Source organism: Nilaparvata lugens, chromosome 12 (genome assembly GCF_014356525.2).
Source record: "Nilaparvata lugens isolate BPH chromosome 12, ASM1435652v1, whole genome shotgun sequence".
NCBI classification, from domain to species: Eukaryota; Metazoa; Arthropoda; class Insecta; order Hemiptera; family Delphacidae; genus Nilaparvata; species Nilaparvata lugens.
Genome location: NC_052515.1, coordinates 8,266,030 through 8,293,715, shown reverse-complemented (window position 1 = coordinate 8,293,715; position 27,686 = coordinate 8,266,030). Strand labels below are relative to the sequence as shown.

Sequence of the window (27,686 nt, the reverse complement as noted above, 5' to 3'; positions counted from 1 at the left end):
AATTTTTCCTACAGTTACCATTGAATATGAAAAGTGGGTAATTATGGGTAAAATTCCCTGAAATCCATCAAATGTTTTTCTGTGTAGTTTTATTATTAATAAAAGCCTTAATTTATTTAAAATTGAATAATAATGTAGTAAATGAATGAAGGCGGCACTCATGTGGTGGCTGTCGCTGTCATCGTTGTCCACTGCCATTATAACGTGGACCTCACTATACCACAGTCAGTGTTACCAACTTAATTTTGATTTTCCTGCACTGGTGCTCCATATAACCTACTAACTATTTTGCGTTGCCATGTTGCAAATCTGGAGTGCAGAAAAAAATTTTCCCGGAAAAGTGATTCTTTGCGTTCTGTAATCAGTGCAGGAATGGCCACTTTCCAAGGTAACTTGTAGGAAAAATATAATAAATTGTACATTATTAACGAGTATCTATCAGCAAATTTTATTGTAATAGATTTTCCGGAATGGCTTGTATCATGCTATCATCTACTATATAGTGAGGTTCACGTTATAATGGCAGTGGAGAAAGATAGGAGAAAAATGTTGCTGAACCTCTGTCTTGTCTTCTATAGACGGTAGCACGTACGGGTTTATTAATGTTTCTTTTCGGTTTCGGGCTACTTGTAATATAAATAGAAATAAAAATCTCAGCATCTACCCTTTTATGAATTGTTTAATCACAACATGTTTCAACATTCATGCCACTTGAAAATGTTGTGATAAAATAATTCATAAAAGGTTACTGAGATTTTCATTTCTATTTAGGTTTATTAATGTAATACTAACTGTTCATTCTCGTTTAAAATATTCAATTTTATAAGCAATAAATTGTATTTTTTAATAATCTCATAATGAATTTACATGATTAAGATGAAATATTTTGTTTTGTTAATTATTAATTCTACATTGTTAAAAGACGTTCTGGCAACAGAGCAAAGCGAGAAAGAGATAGCGCTATCCGCTTTGTTGAATGTAAGACAAGAATAGCAATATCATTGCTAATCATGTTGAATGAAAGACAAGTATAGCAATATCATTGCTAATCAAACACTGCTATTATAACGTGGACCGATTGAAACGTTAATATTAAAACGTTATTTTCGTCTATATCTTCCCACGTAACCGATTTGAGTTGGAATTCTAGTTGATAAATACTTGGATGTTGTTGTGTTTCAGAGCCACATCGTACCTGCCACTAGCAGCGCAGGCTCGCCTCGCTCGCGTGTGGTCTCGCCACTCTGCGCACACACTGCGCTCTCTGCTGGAGGCACTGCAACAGCTCATCACGCACAGAGTCATCATCGGCTCGAGGGACTTCTCTGTGCAGAGCGACGAGGCTATCACTGCGCCCACCAAACTTATGAAGGTAGGCTACATATCAATCAATCATTTATTGTCAAGGAACATAGAAATGTTGCAAACGTCATTTTCTACAGTAGCTTATACAAAGTCCGACAATACAATTATTACAGTGAAAATAATACTGCTGTATATAGGTGTGTATCTATTGCACTGTTTACTCGTACTTCTTACTCATTTTGTTGCTTCATTGGCAGGTATCAGTCCTCTGACATTCATTTGTTAGTTTTATTCATTCTTTGTAACATTTTCTATTTTAATTTTAGAATCTTTTCATTTCTATATTATGTTTTATGATTATTTTCTTGTATATATTTATTTTTTCCTTCTCTTGTATTTCTATAGTTTTTTTAACAATGTTGCAATTGTAAGTTACATTGCTCATTGTATAATAATCTTGTATTGTTGTATTTGTGAAGGAGACACATTAGGGGTAACCTGTTGTCTCCATGAACAAATAAATAAATATAATAGCGAGCCCTAAGACGCCTAACACCATTAACAATTTATCACAGTAAGCTTTAGACTCAGACAAAAAACTCACAGAATACAGGCACCTTTCCAGTACCAAAACCCTCAAAATAAGTCTTGAATTGTGGAACGTTCATCGTTCGAAAAAAAATGAAAATCACAGTACCCTTTTGTCTATGTGTGCAATTACTATTTCGTTATCAGGGTATTGGTATGCTGCATGTTAATTTTAATAATACATACTGTGTAATACTAATATAATCCATAATAATGATAGTATTTAATAATAGTGTTATTCAAGTACAGTACGCGTCCCGTAGCTTTGCATCCGTCACTTTGAAACGGCGTAGGCCTATAGGCAAAGGTATGGTTCGCGGGGTAATATTCACGGCTTTGCAGAAACATCAGGCTCCAGTGACCCTAGATCCCTAAATGGAGGAAGCTCCCTTCATAGCTTCCTTGAAGGAAGCTCCCTTCACTCAGAGATTCTTCAACGTACCACCAACAATGGGAAGAGCATGTTGAACTAATGTCAGCTAATAGGCTGTGCTGTGCCAAAAGGACATAATTCCAAAAAAAACTCATTGTGTATATTTTCGGATGCAACACGTTGCTTTTGACAAGATACAAAAGCTATCTTCTTTGTCGAATGATAGACAAGAAAAGCAACACGAATGCTTATGAAATAGTACCATTATAAAGTGGACCTCACTATAGATATAAAAGGATGGAAAATATTATAGACTTACGATATTATCAGTTTACATTAGAACACCAGGGCCCTATTGTATGTTGAAATACAAACTAATTATATTAGTAGTGAACTGGTTATTATAATAGGAAATTGCTAAAATATTAGCTTGTATTCTCTCATGCAGCAGGGCCTAGGGAGGCACAAAAAGTGTCTCCAATACCATTATTATAACTTTTTCTTCTTCTTTTTGTGCTAAGCCTTATCCTAATCATATGGGGTCGGCTTATCTCTCCTTCAGAAATCTCTTCCACAAAATCATGTCTATGGTTATCTTCAGGGATACTTTTGAGTCACTGACTCGGGTGACCCAGAGCCGAACAAAATGGCGGCTGACCCGGGGCAGACTAGTGATCCCATGGAACGACAACCAAACATCGACCGGTCGATGCTATTTGGCGCGTACTTTTGAATATTCGGATGGCGCGAATATTTGAATGAAAGTAGGTTATGTTTTGCAAAACAAACATGGCTCATGCTGTAACTGTAATAAATGAGTTTATTCTAGGAGAATTGGTTAAGGAATAGAATAACAATAATTATTATGATGCACCAAACATTGTAGGGTCAGTTGCTGCGGTTGTTGTGGAGGAATTGAGAAATCCTTTAAGGGTTTTCAATGAATTATTCCAACAGGAACGTAATAATACGAGACCTCACAACTTGGGTTATTGAAATTATAATATCACTTTATAATATGAGTGAGTTTAAAAGTCATTTTAGAATGTCTTAGTAAACCATGAAGATAAAAGATTCTATACTATTATCATCAGAATCTTTCCACTGAAATTTTGTAAACATGGTTAATGTAGCATTATTCTATTCAGGTCACCTACTGAAAACAGACCAAGTGGGTCGCGGTGTAGATTTTGGATTCTTGTTTAATAATCATGAATATATTATAGGACTATATTTTTTGGCGTCATCAAAGAGACCACTGCACTAGTCTTCATTGGATGAAAATAATACCATTTTCTCTAAAAATATATTTTGTCTGCTTTTAAATTGTATAAAAATAAAAGCAAAAACTGATTTACTTTTGACATTTTAAAAGAATCAAAATGAGTTTAGAAATATAGCCAAAATTACATTTTCTAAACCAAACTTTTATGAAAACATTTTGAGAGACTAGTTTCTGTTGTTGCACCATTTTTCTTGAGTTGTTACTCATCTCAAGTAACTGGTTTGTTATTTTATTCGAAATTGACTATATCATTTTTTATAATGAAATCAGTGCTGTGGACTATTTTAAATTATTATCATCTATTTCCAATGACCAGGCCTTCCTGGATAGATCGATCGCGTCTTCAGTTATAGGATGGTCATAGTTGACTAGACCAACTATAGGTCCGCCACAAAGTAGACCCACGCTAATCCATGAAAAGCAACCCACGCCGTGGGATGTTTTGTAAACCATTGCTAAGCTTCTCCAGACATCTGTGTAATACATGCAATGAATAATCCACTTGTCAGTTGATTGATTATGAATAATTCTATAACAATGGTTTACAAAACATCCCATGGCGTGGGTTGCTTTTCGTGGATTAGCATGGGTCTACTTTGTGGCGGGCCATATGAGCGTATAATAGAGGTACTGCAAGATATAGGCCATACGAATAACCAAACATGGTGTATTTCAAATCAAAAATTGGTAGATTGATTGTTTTTTTATTAAATTCCAAATTTACAAAGATTAACATCAACATTTTTAGGTGTTCTTAGAAGCTATAGGAAGGAGAATTAATCAGCCTGCAAATATAAAAATACCTCTTGAGGAGAAAATACTTTTTACAGTTTGGACGTTGAGCAAACCAGAGACTTTCTTAGCTGCTGATGGCAGATATAATTTTTCTCAAAGTACTGCTCATAGAACATTCTATCAGATAGTGGATGTCATTGCAGCTTTAGTAGATCAACATGGTCGACACTCTTGCAGCAACAAAAGTCATCTGATGTAATTAATAATAGCCTTTACTAACTTCATAACTTGCGCTTACTACATAAGAACTTCCTTTAATACAAGATTATCACCGGGTTGCACAACGGTCTGTTAACTTTTAATCCCAAATAAATTTTACTTTTGTTGCCTCAGTGGTCCACACATGACCCTCTGTGGTGACTTCTGTAACATAAAGAAAACAATGATATTAAAACATCATTAAGTAGTGAACATGATTGACTTCCATAAGGTAGGCCTACTAAGCATTATGTTATAATTACTAGTAGTGCAGTCTATATAAATTGGTGCTTGCAAAATATTTTGTAGTTCTTAATTTTCAATATGATATAAATCACTCTCAAACAGGCTGTATCAGTGCCACTTTTTTGAAGTTGTTTTTTGAAGGAAACTTCAAGCTTGGCTACAAAATCTTACAGAAGCTTGATTAAATTACACCGGAAGAGTAGCTCAAATAATGTTATAATCATGATAACATAGAAGAAACGCGTCTATAGTGAGGTCACGTTACATTGGCAGTAGAGTAATATAGAAGAACAACGTTGCTGATTCTCTGCCTAGTCACTGCCTTTTATAGAGGATAGCTGATACCAGTATATCTTATGTAATATCAATTGTTCATTCTTCTTTAGAACAATAAATTTATTGTACTCATCAAGTAAATTTACTTTTCAATAATTAATAATACACTTGCATAATTGGATTGAATTTTTTTCAATAATTAGCAATTATTGAATATATTTCTACATTGTAAAAAATCTGGCAAAAGGATAGCAAAACCAATGTTGATCAAATACTGGCATTCAATCAAATACTGACTATCCTATGGAAAATTAAAGGTTACAAATTTTCCTAAACATTTTATTTGTCTCATAGTTTTAGAGATTTCCCTATACTGTAAGTCTTCTATGTTTTTCTCTGTATCTTCTTTAGTATTGACAAAAAGACAGACTTCTTTCAATTGTGGAGTAGCTTGGTTTAAGTTTTCAAAATGCAATGGGTTTAAAGCTGCATATTATACACCAACGTTTTCACAGATTCTTCTATAAAAAAGTTGTTGATTATCTTTAAAAATTTGCTGTTCTCAAACAATGTAGAGCAACAAAAGCTGTCGAATTTTCGCTTAGAGAGCATAGCCTGCATGGACTTGTAATGAAGGAAAATTTTGTTGGCAACTTTCTTAGTGTTTTCGACAATGTATGGAAAACAAAAATCATGTTATATAGAGGGATTTTTACAAGTTGAGGAAGCAATTTTGCTGTAATTTCAACATATTGCCATAATTTGTTGAAAACTTTGAATGACAACTCTAATGTAAAAGCTCCAAGTTTTCAGCTTGGCGTAAATTATCACAGTCTCTACAAAAAATAGCAGCAGAATATGGTAAAATTATTTATACCAATGTGACTACTATCACTAATCGTTATTATGTGATAAAAATTTTATTATAAGAGGATTGCATGAAAGCGCCTTACCTGCTGCTAAACCAGCCATCTCGATGTGGCCATAGTTTTCTTTCAGATAGGACTGGAAGAAGTCCAAGCTGCCTGTAAAACAAAAATCATAAAGTTTCAGTACTTGAGCTGTTGCAATTTTTGTAAAATATAATTTGAATGCTGCATGTGTTAATGTTGAACATTTCTGCTTGGAGGGTGAGCATGAGTTTGCATGTGTGACTTTGGGGCATGTCAAGATGTACATAATTGTAGTGTATCGTCCACCATCAGGCAATCTGGGTGGCTTCTTTCAGGCCTTGGAGGATATGATTATTATGCTTAAGAGGCTTAACCCAGGATTTGAATTTATAGTTGGGGGGGACTTCAACATCAATGTATTACTGAGTAACAATAAAACACGTGACTTTCAGAATCTGTTAAGATCTCTGAATCTATATCTGACAATCCATCAACCTACTAGAATGGATGCTTGCCTTGACAATGTTGCCTCCAGTCTAAGACTGAATGATAATTTATGGTCAAGTGTGGTGCATTATGAGTTGGGTGATCATGAGGCAATCAAGTGTATGGTGATTCCCATCTCCAGGGCAAATAATAGTATAGCAAGTGGGCCTAACCAGTTGTCTGTTTGTACTAAAACAAGATTGATTACAGAGAACAAAGTTAGAATGTTTTGTGATGGACTGAGAGATGTGAACTGGCTGATGCTCTTTCAGCATGTGGATGCAGAATCCAACTTCACAGCATTCTTTGATTGCTTTCTGGGAATGTTCAATCAGTGCTTCCCACTTATTAACTTTAGGAGCAAAAGAAGAAAGGCATCACCATGGATAAGTAGAGAACTGTTGAATCTTAGGGATATTGTTCTCATTGCTTATGAGAGATACAGAGTTGATGGCTCAAGGCTTTCAAAGTTGATCTATACTGATCTGAGAGATCATTACAGGCTGGAGGCTGAGAGAGCCAAGCTATCATACAATGCTGATCGTATTAGTAGAGCACCAAACAGATGTCTGGCAGCATGGAATGTCATTCGTGATGAGCTGCGGTCTTCTGTGTCAAGGGAAGTTCCGCTCTCTCCAGATGTTCTCAACAACCACTGGATTGGTTCTGTTGAGCAAATAGCAGCAAGGATGACATCACCTGTGACCTTGCCAGCAACAGCAGAATCGCTGACAGCACCATCATTGACACCAGAATCATCATCAACATCAGTGCCAGTGACAGCCTCTTCACCGGCACCAGCATCTCTGACAAGACCATCATCAACTCCAGCATCACTGATGGCACCATCATCGGTGGCATCACCACCAGCAGCGTCATCATTAACATTGTCGTCGTCAGCGGCATCATTGTCATCAACATCGGGACCAGTGACAGCCTCTTTACCGGATCCAGCATTGTTGACAGCACCATCATCGACTCCAGCATCATCATTGATGGCATCCTCATTGACAGCATCATCATCGACATCAGCATCGGTAACAGCCCCTTTGCCAGCACCAACATCACCAGTTCAAGGGATGGCTGCATCAGTGGCACTGCCTGTGTGTCATCTTATGCGGGTTCGGCAGCCACCCACAGCTACACTGATGTGGCACAGTGTCACATGTGAGGATGTCCTGCAGATCACCATGGGCCTCAAGTGTTCGGCAAGCAAGGACATTTATTGTATGTCAAGTAATTTCTTGAAACGTATCATTAAGTTTATATTGATCCCTTTGACTCAATGTATAAATGAGTGTCTAGCTCAGAATGTTTTCCCAGATGAGTTGAAGTTGGCAAGGGTTGTACCAATTTATAAGAAGGGTTCTCGCCTGGATCCTAACAACTATAGACCAGTCTCAATTTTGCCAGTTCTGTCAAAAATATTTGAGATCATAATAGCTGGCCAATTGTATGAGTTCTGTGAGCTGAATGGTCTGTTTGCTGACACTCAATTTGGGTTTAGGGCTGGACGGTCGACAGTGGGCGCTGTCGAATGTATAATTAAAGGGATATGTGATAGTTTTGAAGGGGGGAGCCTTGCTGGGCTGACGCTATGTGATCTCAGCAAGGCTTTTGACACCCTGGATCATGAAATCTTGCTGTCTAAGTTGATTCTCTATGGTGTGGTTGGTGGCCCTCTCCAGCTTCTGCGCTCATACTTGGGTGGACGCAGGCAGGCTGTTCAGGCAGGTGGTGGGCTCTCACGGGTTAGAGCCCTGAGTTATGGGGTGCCCCAGGGATCTGTGCTGGGACCCCTTCTGTTTCTGATTATGATCAATGATGTTGCCCTTTCAGATCATAGGATGGTTGTATGCTACGCCGATGACACCTCTATCATGGATGTTGGCAGGAATATGCATGAGGTCCAGGACTTGATGAATGCATCCAGAGGGGCGGCTGCCGACTGGTTTGCTGCTAACCGGTTTGCCTTAAACAGTGAAAAGACACAAACCATTGTCTTCAGCCTTAGGAATGGGATGCAGTATGAGTTCCCTCCTGTAAAGCTCTTGGGCTTCCATCTTGATAGGAAACTTTCTTGGAGGGAGCATATACAGAGTGTCTGCTGCAGGTTGAACAGAGTCCTGTTTCTGCTGAGGAGCCTGAAGAGCTGTGTTCCCGAGGCATATCTCCGTATGAGCTACCATGCGTTCTTCCACAGTGTGATGTCATATGGCATCACACTCTGGGGTGGAGCTGCTGAGGTGGGGGCTGTCTTGCTGCTACAAAAAAAGGCTGTGAGAATTCTGTGTGGTGCTGGATACCTAGCCCCTTGTAGGCCACTCTTTGTTAAGCAGCGTATTTTGACTGTGGTTGGCCTCTTCATTTTCAGGTCTGTGATTGGGGCAGTTGGGGAGGTGGGTGTCCTGCCTACAAGGGGTGATGTCCATGGGCATAATACCCGTAATAGGAATAGGCTCGACCTCCCGTATTGCAGGCTTGGAAGAACTCAGGTTAGTTCGGCTTACATGGTGGGAAAGATCATCAACAAGCTACCCATTACAGCGGGGACTCTGCCACTGGCAAGCCTGAGGAGAAAGTTGAGGCTGTTCCTTGAGGATCACCCGTTTTATGCGCTGAATGAGTTTTTCAGTTGTGAAAGTGCTGCTTTGGAGCGGTATTTTACTTGATGCCTGCTCTTGCCTTGAGTGCATGCTTATTCTTTCATTTTTAATGACTTGTCTATCTGTGCCCATCCAATGTGGTTCACATTATGGACAGAAACAAACATAATAATAATAATATAAAATGCAGAGGACCTGCATAGCAAATAAAATTATTCTTATAGAAAGCAAGAGATAATTTCTATAATCATTATTATGCATAGGCCTATTCCATAGAATAACAAACTTTTTAATGAAATAAAAATGAGTGAAGTTTATTAGGTTTAAGTTTCTGTTTAGCCGATTAAGTATTCTGAAATTTGATAATGAAATTCTATTTATTTTTTTAATAAATTAGGCCATAAACAAAATACGAATAGGTATTGAGGTTAAACAGCAATAAAAATCTAAGAAGAAACAGAAGTAGCCAAAATCAAAAGTAAATATTTCAATGCTAGGTATTTAAATGGATCAATAACTTTCATGACCACAAAGAATAATATTAACAAAATATTATATTATTTATTATTCACAATTTCATTGATGAACACTAAAAAGCCTAACAGTTTTGGATAGATCTCGTCATGAGCATAAATATATTTTAATATAATAGTCATACTAAACTAATAATATTGTCAACAATGCAAATAATAAACTTACTAGCCAATAATGTGTAAATTTCCTCCTTTCCAATTATTTTATAAAATAATATAACAGAGCAGACGACGCGAAACTATCAACCAATAGGAGCGCTCCGATTCCGGGTGACTCGGGCTAGAACTTCGTAGCCCGTACTATTTGGTCGGGTCACGATTCCTGACCCGGGCTAGAAAAATCAAAGATGGCGACCGGGTGATGAACTGTCAAAAGTTCCCATGAAACGCGGGTCGCCTAGCTCGAGTCACTCGAGTCATTGGAGCAGTGTATCCCTGAAGACGCTCTATCTCCTATCCGTGTCGCCAACCCTTCTCAAGCAGATCAGCCTCCACTCTGTCTCTCCACCTCATCCTTGACCTTCCTCGCCCTCTCCTGCCACCCAGATCCAAATCCTGCACTCTCCGTCCCACATAATCCTCCACACGTCTCTGCACATGTCTAAACCACCTCATCCTGGCCTTCTGCATTTTCCTACCCAACGGTTCGACCCCAACAGTACCTCTTATCACCTCATTAACGAATCCTATCCATTAGCATTCTCATATCATTTTTATTATCATATTATATTGAGCGAGCAATTTCTGTATTTTTATACTTGGTTATTTATATTTATTTGTGGTTATTTATGTTCGACGGATCTCGAAAACGGCTCTAACGATTTTCACGCAATTTGGAACATAATAGGTTTATGATATAAAAATTCGATTGCACTATATCTCATCCCTGGGAAAACTCGCTGAAGAACATGAAAAGGATAATATTCAACCTTGGAAAAACAGATGATAATTTCGTCGTCTTTCGATTACAGAAGATGCGTGTGCCTATGTGGGAGGTCAGCTGTGTAATCAAATCAGCTCACCGTATCTCGCGAGAAATCTAGAAATTTTAATAGACTCGATCAAAATAATCTGATTTCTTGACATGACATGGTATCATAATATTCAAAGTTGAACATTCTTTTACAGTTTTAAGTGATTAGTGAGTGTTATTTTGTTATTCAATTTGGTTTGTAAACAATCTAAATTAGACATTTTATGTTTTCACATATTTGAACTTAAAATTTGACCTGAATTCAAGTGTGTGGAACATAACGTACTTTTTGGAATATTTATAGTGTATAAATCAAAATTCGGGGAAGAAACAGTTTTGGGCTGTGCCTGTTAGTCCTTCCCCAATCATTTTCATTTATTTCATTTCATTTATTCATAGACAATAGATACAATGCAGGTAAAAACAACAGGAATTCGCCCAAAACTGCTTTAAACCTTAATTTGGAATACACAGTCTAGAGATAATGTAAATAATAACTTAATTCACACACTATTTTGAGTCCAAAAAAATGTATGTACTACAATAATTTTGGATTTATCAGATTAATTAATACCAAAATACAAATCCAAACCAAAATCTTCCTTCACAATCACAAGAAATATTAAAAATTTCACTTAAATACACAAATTATTCTCATGTTAAAATTCTAAACATGTTGAAATTATTATTAGAATTAAAACTTTTAAGAATCGAGTTCTGTTTATCAATAAATAAATAACGAGCGAAGCTCGGTGCCCCGATATTTTAAATAAATAACTCTAGTGTAGTAGTACACAACCATTGATAATTTTGTATTTTGAAATGGATTCTACTGACTTTGTTTTCATAACTATGCTTTATTTTGTAGATAATCTACTACGCCAGCATGCTAGCCGGTGATTTTGACCCGCCAGAACTGCGTGAGGAGGATGCCAGTAGTAACACTGTAGAAGACCTGCCTTGGGGGCAGTCAACCAAGGCTATCAAACAGCCCACCGTCGAAGACCCCCTCGCTGACGAACTCAAGGTTAGACCAACATTCACTTCTAATTATTCCCTATAGAACTCCTGAGTTTAGTTAACATCTATAATGAAATCCACTAGTAACCCCCTGGGTCGGAGAACTCGCTCAAGAACTGTTGTATTGTAATGTTTTAAACCCGCAACTTTCAATTATACAGAGTTGATGAAAATTATGAAAACAGCTAAATATATCTCTTACAAGAATAATTTGATAGTAGGTTTCATTGGGGATCCTATTTGAAATGAAAAATTACTCTGTCGCTTCAACATACTTGATCCTCATATAATATAGCATTTTAATTTAAATTATTTTATTTTCATTTTCTAGTCTTTTCTCTGCACAATATATTGTTTGATTTTTTATGATTCTGCTGTTATAAAGTTTTGTAATTATTAGTTAAATTTAACTTTAACTTTCTGCATTATTTCGAAATATCATGTTTTTCTTTTACTGTTTTGCAACTCTCACCAGCGGGCAAAGATTTTCTTTTTGCTGGTGATGCCTAGATTTCATATTAATTCTATTCAAGTATATGTATGAGTAATTATTATGCTTATTTAATTATATTTTCAAAGATATGTCATATTATAAAGAGTTTGTAATATGTTTTGAATATTCTAATTGGCAATAAATGGAATTGAAATTGAATTGAAATATAATATAATATCTGATCTATATAAGCATTAAAATAATAAACCTTATTCCGGACCACTCCCTCATAGACTCTAAGATTAGTAGAACAACTAAAGTAGAAATAAAAACCTGGACATACAGTAACTTTTTCTTCCATATCGACGTATGAATCTCGAGATTTCTGCTCAAACTACTGTTTGCAAGGCCAATTCTTTTAGATATATTTGTTGAAAGTGGACTCGCTTACAATTTTTACACATTTTTTTTTTTTTTATTTTTCCCTACTTTCTTCTCCAATACTTCCCTTTTCTTTTCCTCTTCACCCTTCTTTCCTTACTTTTATACCCTCTACCTGCCTATTACATGGGAAACCACAGTTGGCTAGGTATTTTTTCCTCCTTTTCTTCTTTTCAGCACACCCCGCCATAAAGCCTGTTTTTGTATTTCATTGAAATTTATTTTTGATTGTGATTTTTTTGTATTTTGATTCCTTTTATGTATATTGTATTGTGTTGATTGGAATAAAAATTTATTGATTGAAATCCAAATTCATTACTTTTAAATGAGATGGTGGTCATGTGACATGATTTCGATACAGAGTTTCAAGAGAAAATACTCTTCAATGTTTCTTTCCATTACGAACTGCTTGTTAATAAATAGGAAAACCGCACATTGATATTATATCAACTCCTATCATTTTATTGATGTAAAAGTTGTAAATTATGTTCTATATTAACCAGCTGAAATCATGATTGTGTCAGCACATGAAGGACTGACTGTCTGTCTGTGTGATAGGTCCCAAATAGCCTCAGCCGATGTTATGAATGAATGAATGGAAAAACTATAGTAATAACATACGAGGGTAGGCTGATAAGTAATGCACATATGCTTGTAGAAGGCAAACAAAAGCAAATAGCAAGATTCGGTAAAAAATAAATTAAAGTACAAACCTTTAACTTCAAAATCATGTATTTATTTTTCTACATAGTCACCGTTAAGCATTACACATTTCTCCCAACGTGTTACAAGTTTTTTTATTCCGTCACTGAAAAATTCTTCCGACTTTTCTCGAACCCACGACGCGACAGCTGCCTTCACTTCACTGTCCGAGCTGTAATGTTTTCCCTTCAGGTCTCTCTTGAGTAGAGGAAAAAAATAAAAATCACAAGGCGCAAGGTCGGGAGAATATGGAGGGTGGGGTCTTCAGATGGGGTATTCAGGTTTCTCAGAGCCTCTTCAGTTGCACGCAAAGTGTGTGGCCGAGCGTTGTCATGTTGCAAGATTATTGGCGCCAGGCTGCCTCTAACACGACAACAACTTTTGCGATATTCCAACTTGGTTTGCGCTACGCTGTTGAGTGATTCGCCGGTCATTTTGAATCAAGTCTTCGACGAGTTTACGATGATTATCGTCTGTGGCAGTGATTGGACGTCCGCTGTGTGTTTCGACAACAATTGAGGCTTTTCCAGGTTGGCAATCTCGAAATTTTATAACCCATCGATTCACGGTAGACCTATCAACAGTATCGTCACAATAAACAGCCTTTAAACGATGATGAATCTCACTAGGATTCACTTTCTCAGCAGTTGAAAATTCAATAACAGCGCGTTGTTTAATTCTCATTGACATAACACAAGAACACGATGCCATACTTTCACTAACCAAACCAAACTGGATGAACACAACGCCTTCAATCTGTGCAGCTGTGTAGAGCAGAAATAGTACTTCCACATGCCACCAGGTGCGCTTCTGAAGTTTATTTGGTTTGTGCTCTACAAGCATGTGTGCATTAGTTATCAGCCTACCCTCGTACAATGAATTCTTCAGCTGATTAAATTATAAATTACAAAAAACCTCATGCACTTACAATGTTATTTTTATATCCTGGTACTTGATGAGTTATTTCATTGTTGATTCCTGTGTACATGTTTTATTCTTGATTTTGGAACTTTTTTCGTCAGGTGAACGTGCTGGACAGCCGGCAACCGCTGATCCCGTTCACGGAATTCTACAACGAGCCGCTATCGGACATTGTCGAGATGGACAAGGACTTTGCCAACTACAAGAGCCAACGTGGCGGCGACGTGACGTCATCCACTTCGTCGTCGGCCGACCGTGACGCCGGCTCCTTCAGCTTCATGAGATACTCATTTGTGCTCACACCAGCCACCAAGACCCTGGCGCTCTACTATGATAACAGGTATTTATTGGTTCCCTCTTGAAAACTAGTTAATTTATTTTTACATTTAGGGGGTTGGTTTCCGAGCTCGGGATTTAGCTAAGTTCTAGACTTTAAACAGCTGTAGTCAGAAAATTGGCTCTCCGAAACGGGGTGGTCGCAGTTTTTATGATAATCTTTCTTATTTCTGGAATTGAAAACGTTTTTTCTTGACGAAATAAAACATTCCTAAATAGCTGGAACTTTACACTATTTTCTATTTATTTTATTTTGTATAGTTTTTCGAAATTTAATTTGTACATGGACTGCGACTACGCCCCGTTTCGGCAAGCCAATTTTCTAACTCCAGCTGTTTAAAGTCTAGAACTTAGCTAAATCTCGAGCTCGGAAACCGGCCCTTATAGACACAATATCATTCTTGAATGATGAATGATTGGGAAAGAAACAACATGCTTGAAGCACAAAACTGTGAGGTCCGGGTCCGGTAGCTCTGCCTATCGGCGGAGGGCCACTAGACTACAATACTACCCGTATTTTGAAAATGTATCTTTCCATAAGCAACAGATGCTCTTTTGTATCTTCTCAAAAGCAACGTGTTGCATCCGAAATTATACACAGAGCTGTAATGTATCTTTCCATAAGCAACAGATGCTCTTTTGTATCTTTCAAAAAGCAACGTGTTGCATCCTAAGATACACAATGAGCATTTTGGAGTTACGTCCTTCTAGCACAACACAGCCTACCAGCTGACATTTGTTGAACATGCTCTTTCCATTGTTGGTGATACGTTGGTGAACTCTCATATTCATTAAGAATCTCTGTGTTTAGGGAGCTTTCTCCATCTAGGCATCTCGGGTCTCTGAAGCCTGATGTTTCTGCAAAGCCGTGAATATTACCCCGCGAACCATACCTTGCCTATATCCCGTTTCAAAGTCACCGAGGCAAAGCTACGGGACGCGTACTGTACATTTATAGATAGGCCTACAATATAATTCTCAATTCATTTTGAATGGTTGGGAAAGGAACAACTGGCTTGAAGCCCAAAACTGCGAGGTCCACGTTATAATGTAAGTGGAGAAAGATAAGAGAAAAATGTTGTCGATTCACTGCCTTGGATAGAGGATAGCTGATACAAATTAATGATCATTTAATATTACATCAGAGATACCAGTATCAGCTATCCTCTACAGAAGGCAGTGAGAAGGCAGAGAATCGGCAACGCTGCTCTCCCATCTTCCTCCACTGTCATTCAGTGAGTAAATGAATAATGTCCTCCACTGATATAACGTAAACTTTACTATAGATTCAAAAGAAATATAATCTTTTATTACTCATTTCTTAGTTATTGAAGAATATTGAAGAGTTTTAAAAAAATCACACAGAATGTTACACAGCTCAAGGTTAATCAACTCGCTTTCGAAATGAGAACCCAACAAAGTGAAAACTTGGCAAACCAGAAAACAGACGAAGTAAAAACTTGAGGAATTGGAAACTTGACGAAACGATAACTTGACAAACCGAGAACTTGATAAACTAAAAACAAAAACTTGAAAACGAAATGAAAACTTGTCGAACTAGAAACATGAAGCATTATAAACTTGACAAACTAAAAATGTAACCAACTGAAAACTTACAAGCTCTAATATGACGACAGAGGTATTGATTCCCACTTGAATGGTAATAAGTAGTTGAAACTTATTGTGGTGTATTAATAAAAGGGTAGTTAGTACCGTGGTCTTCGTGGTCTTTTTTGGGTAAAAACCGTGGAAGGTGTCTCAATTTCTTCATTAGGACTAGTATATGAGGAGCACAAACACAATGATAGTATTCGAAATCACAGGCAAACACCTCGAAAACAAGAAGGCCGCCAAAACTTAGATCGGAATTAGATTTGGAATATTGATAGTTTTCTCAGCGTTAAAATGATATGTCGTGCAATCAGCGGTGGAATATCTTGAACGGTTATCAAAATACAAGTGATAAAAGAAAACCCTGAAAATGTTAGTGCTCATCTTGCTTTCGAGGTGTTGCCTGTGATTTCGACTTATCATCATTGCGTTCCTCATTATACTAGTCCTAATGAAGAAAATTAAGACATCTTCCACGGTTGTTACACATAAATGACAACGGAGTGCTTTTTTTAGTACATTTGCGCCCAGACTAAGTTGAGAATTGTTATTTGATTGTATGATAACAGGATACGGATGTACACGGAGAGGAGGTTCAGCTTCTTCCAGAATGTGGTTGGACAGCCGGCTAATCCCTACCTCAGGCTCAAGGTCAGGCGGGACCATATCATCGATGATGCCCTAGTTGAGGTCAGTTTATTTATTTGTTTATTCCTTAGACCAGATATAGAATAGACACGCTGGGAAGTCAAACCTCTGAAGCCAACATGTATGACGTCATACTGGGGCATTCCACGTTATAATGGCAGTGAAGAAAGATAGTAGAAAAACGTTGCAGAGTCTCTTAAATTGACTCCATTTTGCCACTGAGTGTACACAGCTGTTACTCAATTCATCCCATTTTAGTTAATCTAAATATTAGTCTTCATTTCCTTGATAAGATAATCAATTTCATGTAATATTAGTTGAATGCATCAATGAAATATCTTTTCTCCTAATTTGATTCAAAACTTTGCTTTGGGATCAGATTTTTATCTTCATACAAATCTGAAATGGCGACTAATTTAAAAAGCTGTGATACACCAATCTGAACTTCAAAACAACATAAATAAAGTTGCTCGAAGGGTATTCTATTTTGAATGAAAGTAATTTTGATGTAACCTTTCAATATTATCTATACAAAACAAACTACAATGTAAACAAACTCTACAAAAAGTTTTCTATCCGATACTGACGTCACGATGGGGCGATTTGGCAGTAGTGATGTTGGCTTCATCGACTTTCAGTGTGAATATACAATGGGCCGTGTCTATTCTATATCTGGTCTAAGGTTTATTCAATGATCACAAAACACAATTGTTTATTCTTCCAATTAGACATGGTTTTGTTCGTTTTTGTTCTATTTACTTCAAAACGTTATTGTGTTCATTATAAAATTGACGTTCTCACTCCTTTTGAAGTTTAGGGAGGGTTCATTCAGGGTCAAAACATAGTGGAGTGGCGAAGGTAGAGTGTATCAGAGAGATGGATAGATAATTGCCTTTAAATAAAAAATGTAACCCTAAAGAAAAAATACATTAATTGCCTTTATTTAACACACTTTAAAATATTACGTTATAAGTGTTGTTGTCAAAGTTGAGGCAATAAGAGGCCCCCTCTCCCACTTCTCAAAAAAGGGTAGGCTATCTGATAGAGTTGGAATAATGCATGTATCTAAATGTTTCCACTTCCTAACACCTTCTCTACCCTACCTTCACCGCTCCATTATGCCTGGACACTTTTTGATACTTGTATTATTTTCAATACCTTCTCTGATACCCTATACCCTCAATAGGTTTAAACGAGACCCTCAAGGATCCTTAAGGTTTTTTAGTTTGACTTGTTATTGATTATAATGAAGGCTAAAAATCAAGGCTAACTGGTATTTGAGGTTAGGTTAGGAGGGATCATATCATGCGTTGTTTGACCTGAGTTCTAATGGGTTATTCAAGTAGTTATTTGATTTTAGTATAGTGGTTGAGTTTGAAAAATCGTTAATGGAGGCTAGTAATTCAGTTTGAGGGTATAATTACATTGTATGCACATATGACGAATTTTTATGACATTGTATGTACGAATTCAATAATAGCAAGGATGAAAACTACTACATTTGGCCAAAAAACTACATATATTTGGGACCAAAAATTTACAATTCAGTTCCAAGTTACATTAGGGAAGAATTCAATAGACACAAGTTCAAGAAAAGTTTATTTCCCTGGTTGGAGTAGAAAATTGTGAAAATTTAGTTAGACTGTAAATATTTAAACTATTTATTCTTCATTGTTTTCCTTTACTAGTTTTTCATTTTTTAAAATTAACTTTATAATTATTATCCTTAATAGAACATTAATATTTATTATTACCAATTTCATAATTTTGTTTGTATTATCAATTTTTACCAATTCAATATAAAAAACTTAAATCCTATATCACTGAATGAAGTTTGTAAATAGTAATTATAACACGCAACAAGCAACTACTAACTCATACCCCAACACATATAATTTGTAGTGGGGTGTATATTTATTCATTGAATTATCTATGCCTATTTAGAACATAATTCTTAATAGGCATAAAACTTCTTTGTTTTATTTGTATTAAATGTTATAGTATTCAAAATTATTTTTTTTTTTCAATTCAATTCAATTTATTTATCCTTTTTACAACACATAGTTATTGTACAAAGTAGTTATGAAATAAATAACTTAAAACTAAAACAAAATAACTTAAAATAGCAGGTTAACAAAAGCACGGAAGGTCCCTGCAAAGGCAAAGCCTGTGCGCAGGGGCTGAGTGTTACAAAAAACTACAGAACCAAAGTGAAAGCATAAAACAAAAATATAAATTATAAGTATGAAATTTGTATAATAAAAAATCTCGAGAATACAGACAATTAACAAGAAATAATGAACTTATTTAAGAGAAAAAAAAGAGTTGAAAGGTGAAAAGTTACAAGAAATCGAACAAATCAGTAGAGTTATGCGATGTGATGAATATAAACTTTGATTTGATTTTGATGTGCAAGTGCACGCTAGATTATGCATGATCAACCGCGCAGTTGAGAAAACAAATCTAGAGAGAGTCATGGGAACACTCACACTGCACGCGTGCACTTGCTGGTGGCGTTCTGTGTGAGCAGCTACAGGCACGTCACAACGTGTTTCCATGACTCTCCAGTTTTTTTCTCATCTGCGCGGTTGATCATGCATGCATCCAGCGTGCACTTGCACATACGTGCATACTATGTTATTATACCCTAACATTTATCCGAGGCTAAAGGCTAGGCTTGATAATAATATGTTTGTGATGCATTTGTTTTAAAAGTTCATCCATTGAATTGTTTTTTAATGTCAGATTTGAATGGTTATTCGGGTTGGAATAATTGCAATCAAGTTATATACTTTTGTGATATGATAAAATTCTTAATTAATTCATTTATTTTATTCACACATCCACTCACTCATCCATATCATTTGAATAAATCATTCATATCCACTCACTCATTCATTTATGGTTAGAAAGAGTGCAATTGAATATTTTTTAAATATGTCAAACTTCATAATTCATTCATTCACTCATAGAACATTCATTTATGGCTGGAAAGAGCAATCGAATGCACACTTTTGTAATATAAAAAAAAATCAGAATTGGAAGTTTATAGTTTAGCTCTAAATATTGTAGGTAGTGTAGCTTTTTATTGTACAATATTCCATCTCTTTCGATTGAAATGAGTGTATATGAAATTTGTTTTTCTTTTTAATAGTAGATGAATACTTATACACTATTCCATAACTTTCGATTGGAACCAGCGTGTAGGCCTAAGTGAATCAATTTTGTTGTTGTTTTGTCAGTTGGAAATGGTAGCCATGGAGAACCCGAAGGACCTGAAGAAGCAGTTGGTGGTGGAATTTGAGGGGGAGCAGGGCATAGACGAGGGGGGAGTCTCCAAGGAGTTCTTCCAGTTGATTGTCGAAGAGATATTCAATCCTGACTTTTGTAAGTAAACATTTTAACTATTCTCATTGATAAGCCTGTTAACTTTTAATCAAGATTAAATACCACGAAAACCAATCAGAGAAGGCTTTTTGTGAAAGAAGATTTCTCTGGTTCTCTTGGCATTAAAGTAATGTTAAAATTCAACAGGCGTTTGTGCAACTGATCCAAAAAGTTGATTTGATACATTGGAAATTATCTCGTGGCATTTAATCACGATTGAAATTCAATAGGCTTTTGTACAACCGAGCCAGAAAGTTAATTTGTTACATTGTAAGTTTTCTGCCCGTCCAACATATATTATTATTATTGAATAATAACGGCAGTTCAAAAGTAGAAGGTCTACATGGTTCCAGGATATTTAGTAGCGTAAGAGGTTAACCCGACTTTCAGAACTCATTTCTCTGAATATATAAACGGGACATATTCGTGGCCCGTTCCAGCTATGCCGGGTCTGGGTATGAAAAATAAGGAATAATAACAATAAAGGAACAATAAGGAACAATAATGCCTCTCCTACTTCCTCGGTCTCCCCACCATCTCTTGTCCTCAACCTGTCTGTATCCTCTCTTCACCACTTTCTATGAATAATATTGCTATTTTGTATGTATAACGACGAAGGGGATTCTGATATCCAGTTTCAAACATACAATATTACTTTATTCTATTTATCGTGAATGACATTTGCCATTGAACGCATATTTTGTCTTTCGATTGCAGCAATGTTCACCTACCAGCAAGACACGCGGACGATGTGGTTCAACACGGCTTCGTTCGAGAGCAACGCCCAGTTCACTCTGATCGGCATCGTGCTGGGACTGGCCATCTACAACAACATCATCCTAGATGTGCACTTCCCCATGGTTGTCTACAAGAAGCTCATGGGCAAGCGCGGCATGTACCACGACCTTCAGGACTTCAATCCGGTCAGTAAATGTTCATTTATTCATTCATTTCTTCCATAGTAGTAAGTTACGATAGAAAAAAATATCTCATTAGTCTTAGCTAGACTAGATAGCTATAGTATTAAAAAACAAAAATTATTCAATCATGTATGCGGAGGCATAACAAGAGGGGGGCATGTACCTCGACCTTCAAGACTTCATTCCGGTCAGTTCCAGTTCATTCATTCAAATTATGGTTTGTTAATAAATAGTTTACTTTTTAAAAAACATTTTATTTACTACAAAACATTACAAAGAATTCTATGAGGTCCGTTCGATATGTGCGCTAGCGAGGAACTGAGCTCTGAATACAATGTTGTCTTCCACTACGACTATGCTGACTAAACAAGTTAACAGTGATTGCATGCTGTTTTCACTTATATAACTTTCATTCATTTCTTACATAGTAGTATGTAGGATACAAAAATAGCTCATTAGTGTTTAAACTAGATAGCTCGTACAGTATTGAAAAGGGATAAATTTAACAATCATTTACAATATTATTATACTTATTTATTTATCATTTTAGAAAGGTGACTTTCTAGAAGTATTTTGAGCCTAGGTGCTGATGATGGGATGAATGAATGATAATACAATGAAGGTAGAGTTATGAATGGATAAAAATTATAGGTTATGCTATCCACTTGAATTGATCTGAGTCCACTTTTCAGTCCAGAAATGAATAAACTAGAAATTTCGAATTTGATTTGATTAAAACCCGAATATAGTAGAATAATTACATTCAATAAACTCACAGAACTTGAAAATATTGAGTTATTAAGAAAAATTTTGAACCAGAAATAAAACACAAACTAATTCACTGAAAGCACAGCTGTATATGAGAAGGCACAACAGGATTATGCCCAAGAATGCCAAATTTAAAGTACAGTTAATCATTGTCTAAAAATAGTTTATTTAGGCTGGATTTTCATTTATCACAGTAAGAATATTATTTCCATAAGCTCTAATGGGACCATTCATATCCGCTTGGGTGGGTTGCTGATTGGGAATAATCTCATTAGAACTGATGATAATTATATTTAATATGTGGGCACCCACCTTATTCTTGAATCAAATCAAAATCCATTTATTGCCAACGATAATTATTACATAAGTATAGGACACTTCTTAAAAGATCACATAATAATTATAATGATTAAATTTACTTGTATTTATAATTATTAATTAACGAAAATCCTAAATAAATGCTGTGAATTACCCCGAAGACTTCTGCTACTGCAGACATTGACAAAAGGGTTAACAGCTAGATGGAAATTCGATGAGAACTACTATCCAAAAATTAGTTGCCAGCCCGGGAATCGAACCCGGTACCTCCCAATTGCTAGTCAGGAATGCTTACCCTTACACCAAACTGACAATCTCTGGATAGCTGCGCTCATTTTATACGAAGCCATAGCGGCCAACCAGTTTACAGATGGAATTGAATAGAGAATGCATTTATAAATGCATTCTCTATTCAATTCCATCTGTTACTTGTATTTGTTATGGTATATAAAAACATGCACATTAGAAACTATTTATATCAAAGCTAAAATATTAATTGTTGTAAAAATAGTTTCTTATTTGTTTCGAACTACAGTCAAATCCCAAAACTGCTCCTCCCTTGAATCTCGATACATATCCTATACTGATCCAAAAAGTATATGTAAAGTAGATTTGTGCTCAATTCTTAGTTTTTGTTTGTGACTTGTATGTTTGATGTTGTTGGCAGACGCTGTACAACAGTTTGAAGGCGCTGTTGGAGTATGAAGGGGATGACATGGAGGATACTTTCATGCAGACATTCAGAGTGGGCTATACGGATGTGTTTGGCAGCAGTGTCACGCACGACCTCCTGCCCAACGGAGACCAGATCAACGTCACACAGAGCAACAAGAGGGTCAGTAGGCCACTACTAATTTGCAACAACAAATATACTAAAGCATCTGAATTTGAAAATCTACTTTCTGAAAATATTTAAGGACTGACAATTTTGTGAATTGAAGAACTAACTACAAGACCAATATGAATGTATGGTTAAATATAACATGTCTAGAGTTATAACTTTCTTATTAAACTAGATTTGTACCTCAACCAATATGAATGTATGGTTAAATTAAGATAACCTTATCTAAGTTTGGAAGAGGAATAGCACAAGGTTACCTTATTTTTCCTCTCCCTATCATTTCGATGATGTACTTGTATGAATAAAAATAAAGTATTTACGAATATACTATCAAAGAAAAATAAATTAAGAGGAAACAAACGTACGAGATGTATTCACAGTGGTTTTCCCAAGTCCCATGTTTACTGCAACCTTCTTCTTTGAATATTTTAATGTAAGGAAACCATTTACGAAGGTTGTTGATCTATTTCAGAAACACTCTGTATATTAGCTGTAAGACAATTAGTTACAAACTGTATAATATTATAAATAAAAATATAATAATGTGAGTACCCTTTTTAAATTATTTCGTCATGATTTTTTTCTGCTATTAATGCCATTAATAGAATTAATGCCATCATTAATTACAAGTAATACATTCTTTATTTACAGTATAAGTCATTACTTACTCAAGTAATGACTTGAGTCCATGGCGAAGGTAGAGGGTGGCCGAGAGTGTTGAAAAGTAATGCATTTTTTGAAATGTGTCAGAAATATTGGAGCAGTGAAAGTAGGGTAGAAGGTTGAAGGTAGCGGATACATTTATACCTACATGAAAGCCACCTTCTATTATGCACTCTACCTTCGCTGCTCCACTATCTTTTGCCCCCAAGTAATTCATCTTATCTGTGATATGACTATAGGAGCTTATCGACTTTCTTGTTTGTAAACGGTTCACCGTAGAGAAAAGATAGCATAAGACAATATCCCATGGTATTTTTTTTTGCAAAAACTTAGAATTAAAATATTTTCCATTTAAAAATCGATTATAATATTATCATTGGCGTTACCAGCAAAACTAAATAGTTTGAGCGATGGCAACGAGTAATCAGTCGGCTATAATTAGTGGCTTGAGTGAGATTCAGTCGAAAATAGAAAAAATATAATAAAGAAAAAAAGAAACATATGGAATGTATGAAAAACTAGAAAAAAAAGTTTTCAATCTGAAAAGAAGAAGTACTAAGAGTGAAATACTAAGAGAGCAGAAAAACTAGAATGAATTCATAATAATTTAAAAACTATAGATCGTTTAAGGTATAGATCGTTTATGTTTCAAATGTCATGCTGATTTATGTTGTGTCGACTATTGTCTATTATTACTGTTTTGGCCGGGTGAGAGTGTAAGAACGGCACAGTATGAGTGACTACCAGCGTCACATAGCTTCACGAAAAATAACTACTAGACTATCGGTTTGAGTTGGCAGTGAAATTTGGTACATAAACCCCCTAAATCATGAGATATCTTCTTATGCTATATTATTTTTCCACGTGTTTACTCAATTCATCAATAAACAAATTGGTTATCCTTTATCAGTGTGTTAATTTATCATGTTTCTGTAATATTGATGTATGTGTTCTGTTGTAGGAATTTGTGGATCGGTACGCAGATTTTTTGCTCAACACGTCGATAGAGAAGCAGTTCAACGCTTTCAAGAAGGGATTCCAGATGGTCACAGATGAGTCACCGCTACATCTCCTATTCAGGCCCGAGGAGGTCGAACAACTGGTCTGCGGCAGTAAGGTTAGTTCTCATCACTATTACCACAACAGACCCTAATCCCTATAAATGAATCTTACTCCTATAGTGAGATCCATGTTCTATTTATTTTATTTTATTTTATTTTATTTACAATCACAAATCATAATTAAAATATGATTGGGAGAAGACAACAGGCATAACCCAAAACTGTCTTCTTCCAAATGTTTACAAAGTCTCAAAAGAGGAGGTTAGATGTTATACTCAGTGGAAATGATAGCATGGCATTAGTGTAATTTTTCTTTTTCCGTCATCTTCTATATTTTAATCCATGCAGAGTGTCCTACGAAAGGTGTAACAGCCGTTTACCATTGATTCTACATTAAATTTGCAACAAAAAATGTTCAGTGAAATTTCCTTATATCGACCTTAATTCGAAATATATAGATTTTTCTATATTTTTGAAAAAAGGCCCAACTAGAAAACTATCAGTCAAAATCTAATTCTAAGAATATGGTTGTGAAGAGAAAGAAATTACCAATAAGATTCATAAAATTTGTTTCTTTATTAATTTGAGGTTTTTGAACTTTTTATGAGTGCTCAAAGTTGAAAAAAGTACATTCGTGGAGTTCAATGCCAAAATTTCAAATGAACGCTCATTAAAGTTCAAAAACGTCAAATAGAGAAACAAACTCTATGGATCTTATTGGAAATATCTTCCTCTTTTCAACCGTATCCTTAGAATTAGATTTTGACTGATAGTTAAAAAAATATCGAAATATCTCAAAAAAGGGAAAGAGAAGTGTAGGATGTAGAAGATTGTTCTGGCTATGTAATTTCAGAGATGAAATTCAGTTATTCTGAATTACACAACAGGCCCAGATTAATATGAGATTCGTATGGCTGCAACTCAAAAGAACTTTCTGGGCTCCAATTAGTAGAGTGAGAATCGCTGTGATGATTTCCAACCTTCGATAGGAGAAGCAACCAAAAGAAGAAGAGTTGATTCTTGTCACAAATCTTATGAATTGTCTATCATTATTGTATATTTCCTCCTTTTGGATTGTTCAAACTTATCGTGCATTGTTTCTTCTTGAATTGTATTGTGTTTGTGAAAAATGAAATCTATCAATTTTTAATGTATGATTAGCAATAAATTGTAATATTTTTTGTTGTAATTTTGCAGAAATTCGACCTGCGCGAACTGGAAGAGGCGACCGAATACGACGGAGGCTACAGCCAGGACTCGGCAGTAGTGCGCCACTTCTGGGAGATTGTGCATGAGCTACCGTTGGAGTCGCAACGCAAACTGCTGCAGTTCGCCACGGGCAGCGACCGGGTGCCGGTCGGCGGGCTCAGCAAGCTCAAGCTCATCATTGCCAAGAACGGGCCCGACTCTGACAGGTCAGTACATACAATTTCCTATCACAATATAAGGCTGGCCACTAACGGTAGAACATACATTTCATGTTTATTGATTGATTGATTCATTCATACAATAAGTAAATCAACAAAATGATAGGGAGAGAAAAATTAAGGTAACCTTGTGCTATTGCTCTCCCAAATTTAGATAAGGTTACACATAGTCCGAAATAGGTTAAGTCTTGTAGTTGTTCACTTCATAAAATTTTCAGTCCTTAATTATTTTCACAAAGTTGGGTTTTAAATGTAGATGCTTCAAAACCAAACATACAAGAAACACATACACATATATAGTTTACATATAAACATGTTCATCATCAGCGAGATGATTATAGAAAAATAATTCAACTTCAAATAGATTAGCGAAGAAAAAATAACAAAAAAAAACGGAGATACAAAAACCTAACCTCAAAAACTTTTTCTCGAAGCCTTTCGCTGTGATGACGCAACAGTGTATGATGTAGCATGCATTTTCTACCGTTGGAGGGCATCCTTATGCCTAGCCCACTCGTTGTCCCAGTGGCATGTTTTGTATTGCCATCCACACTGCAATGTGAACAGTACCAAATCAAGGGCAGCGGTAGCCAGCGACATTTATCCATGATAGAAACTGAACATATTAACTAATAAATGGAACACAATTTTATTTATTTTATTTGTCCAAATCAAATTGAATAGTTACACAATAACAATTGATGACAAGTAGGCGTATAGCAACTCAATTACACAGGAAAAACAGCAGAGCAGATGTCAAAAAGGAAACAGCACGCAGCATTGGTTGACAAGAGTGTGGATGGGTGGTTTGCCAGCGCTGGCCTTCATTGGCCTTCGCTCGACAAAAATCGGAGTGATGCCAATGAAGGCGAGCTCTGGCAGACCACTCATCCACACTCTGGCGCTCGTCATCATTTGTACGCATTGGACGATAATGTGGATGCGGCATTATGTGTCTAGCTAGGAGGCTCTGCCATCTGGACCTCCGGCTGAGTCGGCCAGAAAGGAGACTAGGGCCCTGGTGCATGATAAAATACAAGCCAATGTACCTAGAATATCAGTATACAATGTATTATATGTACATTGATAGTTTCCTAATAGCAATACTTCCCTAATCAGCTGACTACTGGTATTTTATTTTGTATTTTTTTGCCACACTGCACAGAAAGCAGCTGTTTTCCAGTCCCTACGTAGATCTGAAAGACCTTGTTTTGCAGACTACTCTCGTCTGATGCAAGAAACAGGTTTCTTTCCGGACCTAGGCCGGAAAGAGTACTCTTTCCAGCCGCTAACGTAGTTAATAAGTCATCAGCTAGATCGGGCGAGTGTCAACTTTCTTCATCTGAAGTCGCCATTATTTCAGTTCGAATTTCGAATCAAACTAATCCAGCATTCGCTTCGCAACCATTTTTATTCAATTATTTATTGTTGATTAGCGCATTCAGAATTTTCAAACATGCTTGAAGATGACGACGCTCGTGATATTCCAAGTAGAATTTTAAAAGAATCTGAAATCCTGACTGCAAATCTTCTACCACTAAAATCAAGAGATAGGTACGATAACGAGTATTCTTTATTTATTTTGTCAGCAATACCTGTAGTGTGAAAACCGATTTCGAGCCGGAAAAATCT

At 36.2% G+C, this 27,686-nt stretch overlaps 1 protein-coding gene and 1 long non-coding RNA gene across 3 annotated transcripts in view; one reads left to right on the top strand and one right to left on the bottom strand.

The window, feature by feature from the left end:
* LOC111046542 (ubiquitin-protein ligase E3A) overlaps positions 1-27,686 on the top strand; it is a 45,281-nt gene that overhangs the window by 15,934 nt on the left and 1,661 nt on the right. For both annotated transcript variants that reach the window (XM_039438863.1, XM_039438862.1), the window contains 9 exons: positions 1,183-1,372; positions 11,426-11,584; positions 14,176-14,414; positions 16,591-16,711; positions 19,912-20,056; positions 20,774-20,979; positions 22,730-22,897; positions 24,528-24,683; positions 25,825-26,042. In XM_039438863.1, the coding sequence (XP_039294797.1) occupies positions 1,183-1,372; positions 11,426-11,584; positions 14,176-14,414; positions 16,591-16,711; positions 19,912-20,056; positions 20,774-20,979; positions 22,730-22,897; positions 24,528-24,683; positions 25,825-26,042 (1,602 nt within the window). The remainder of the gene's footprint in view (positions 1-1,182; positions 1,373-11,425; positions 11,585-14,175; positions 14,415-16,590; positions 16,712-19,911; positions 20,057-20,773; positions 20,980-22,729; positions 22,898-24,527; positions 24,684-25,824; positions 26,043-27,686) is intronic.
* On the bottom strand, positions 4,574-9,780 carry LOC120353812. The gene is made up of 3 exons (XR_005572621.1): positions 9,751-9,780; positions 6,020-6,091; positions 4,574-4,709 (listed from the first exon to the last, which is right to left on the bottom strand). It is a non-coding gene; the product is annotated as an uncharacterized LOC120353812 (long non-coding RNA).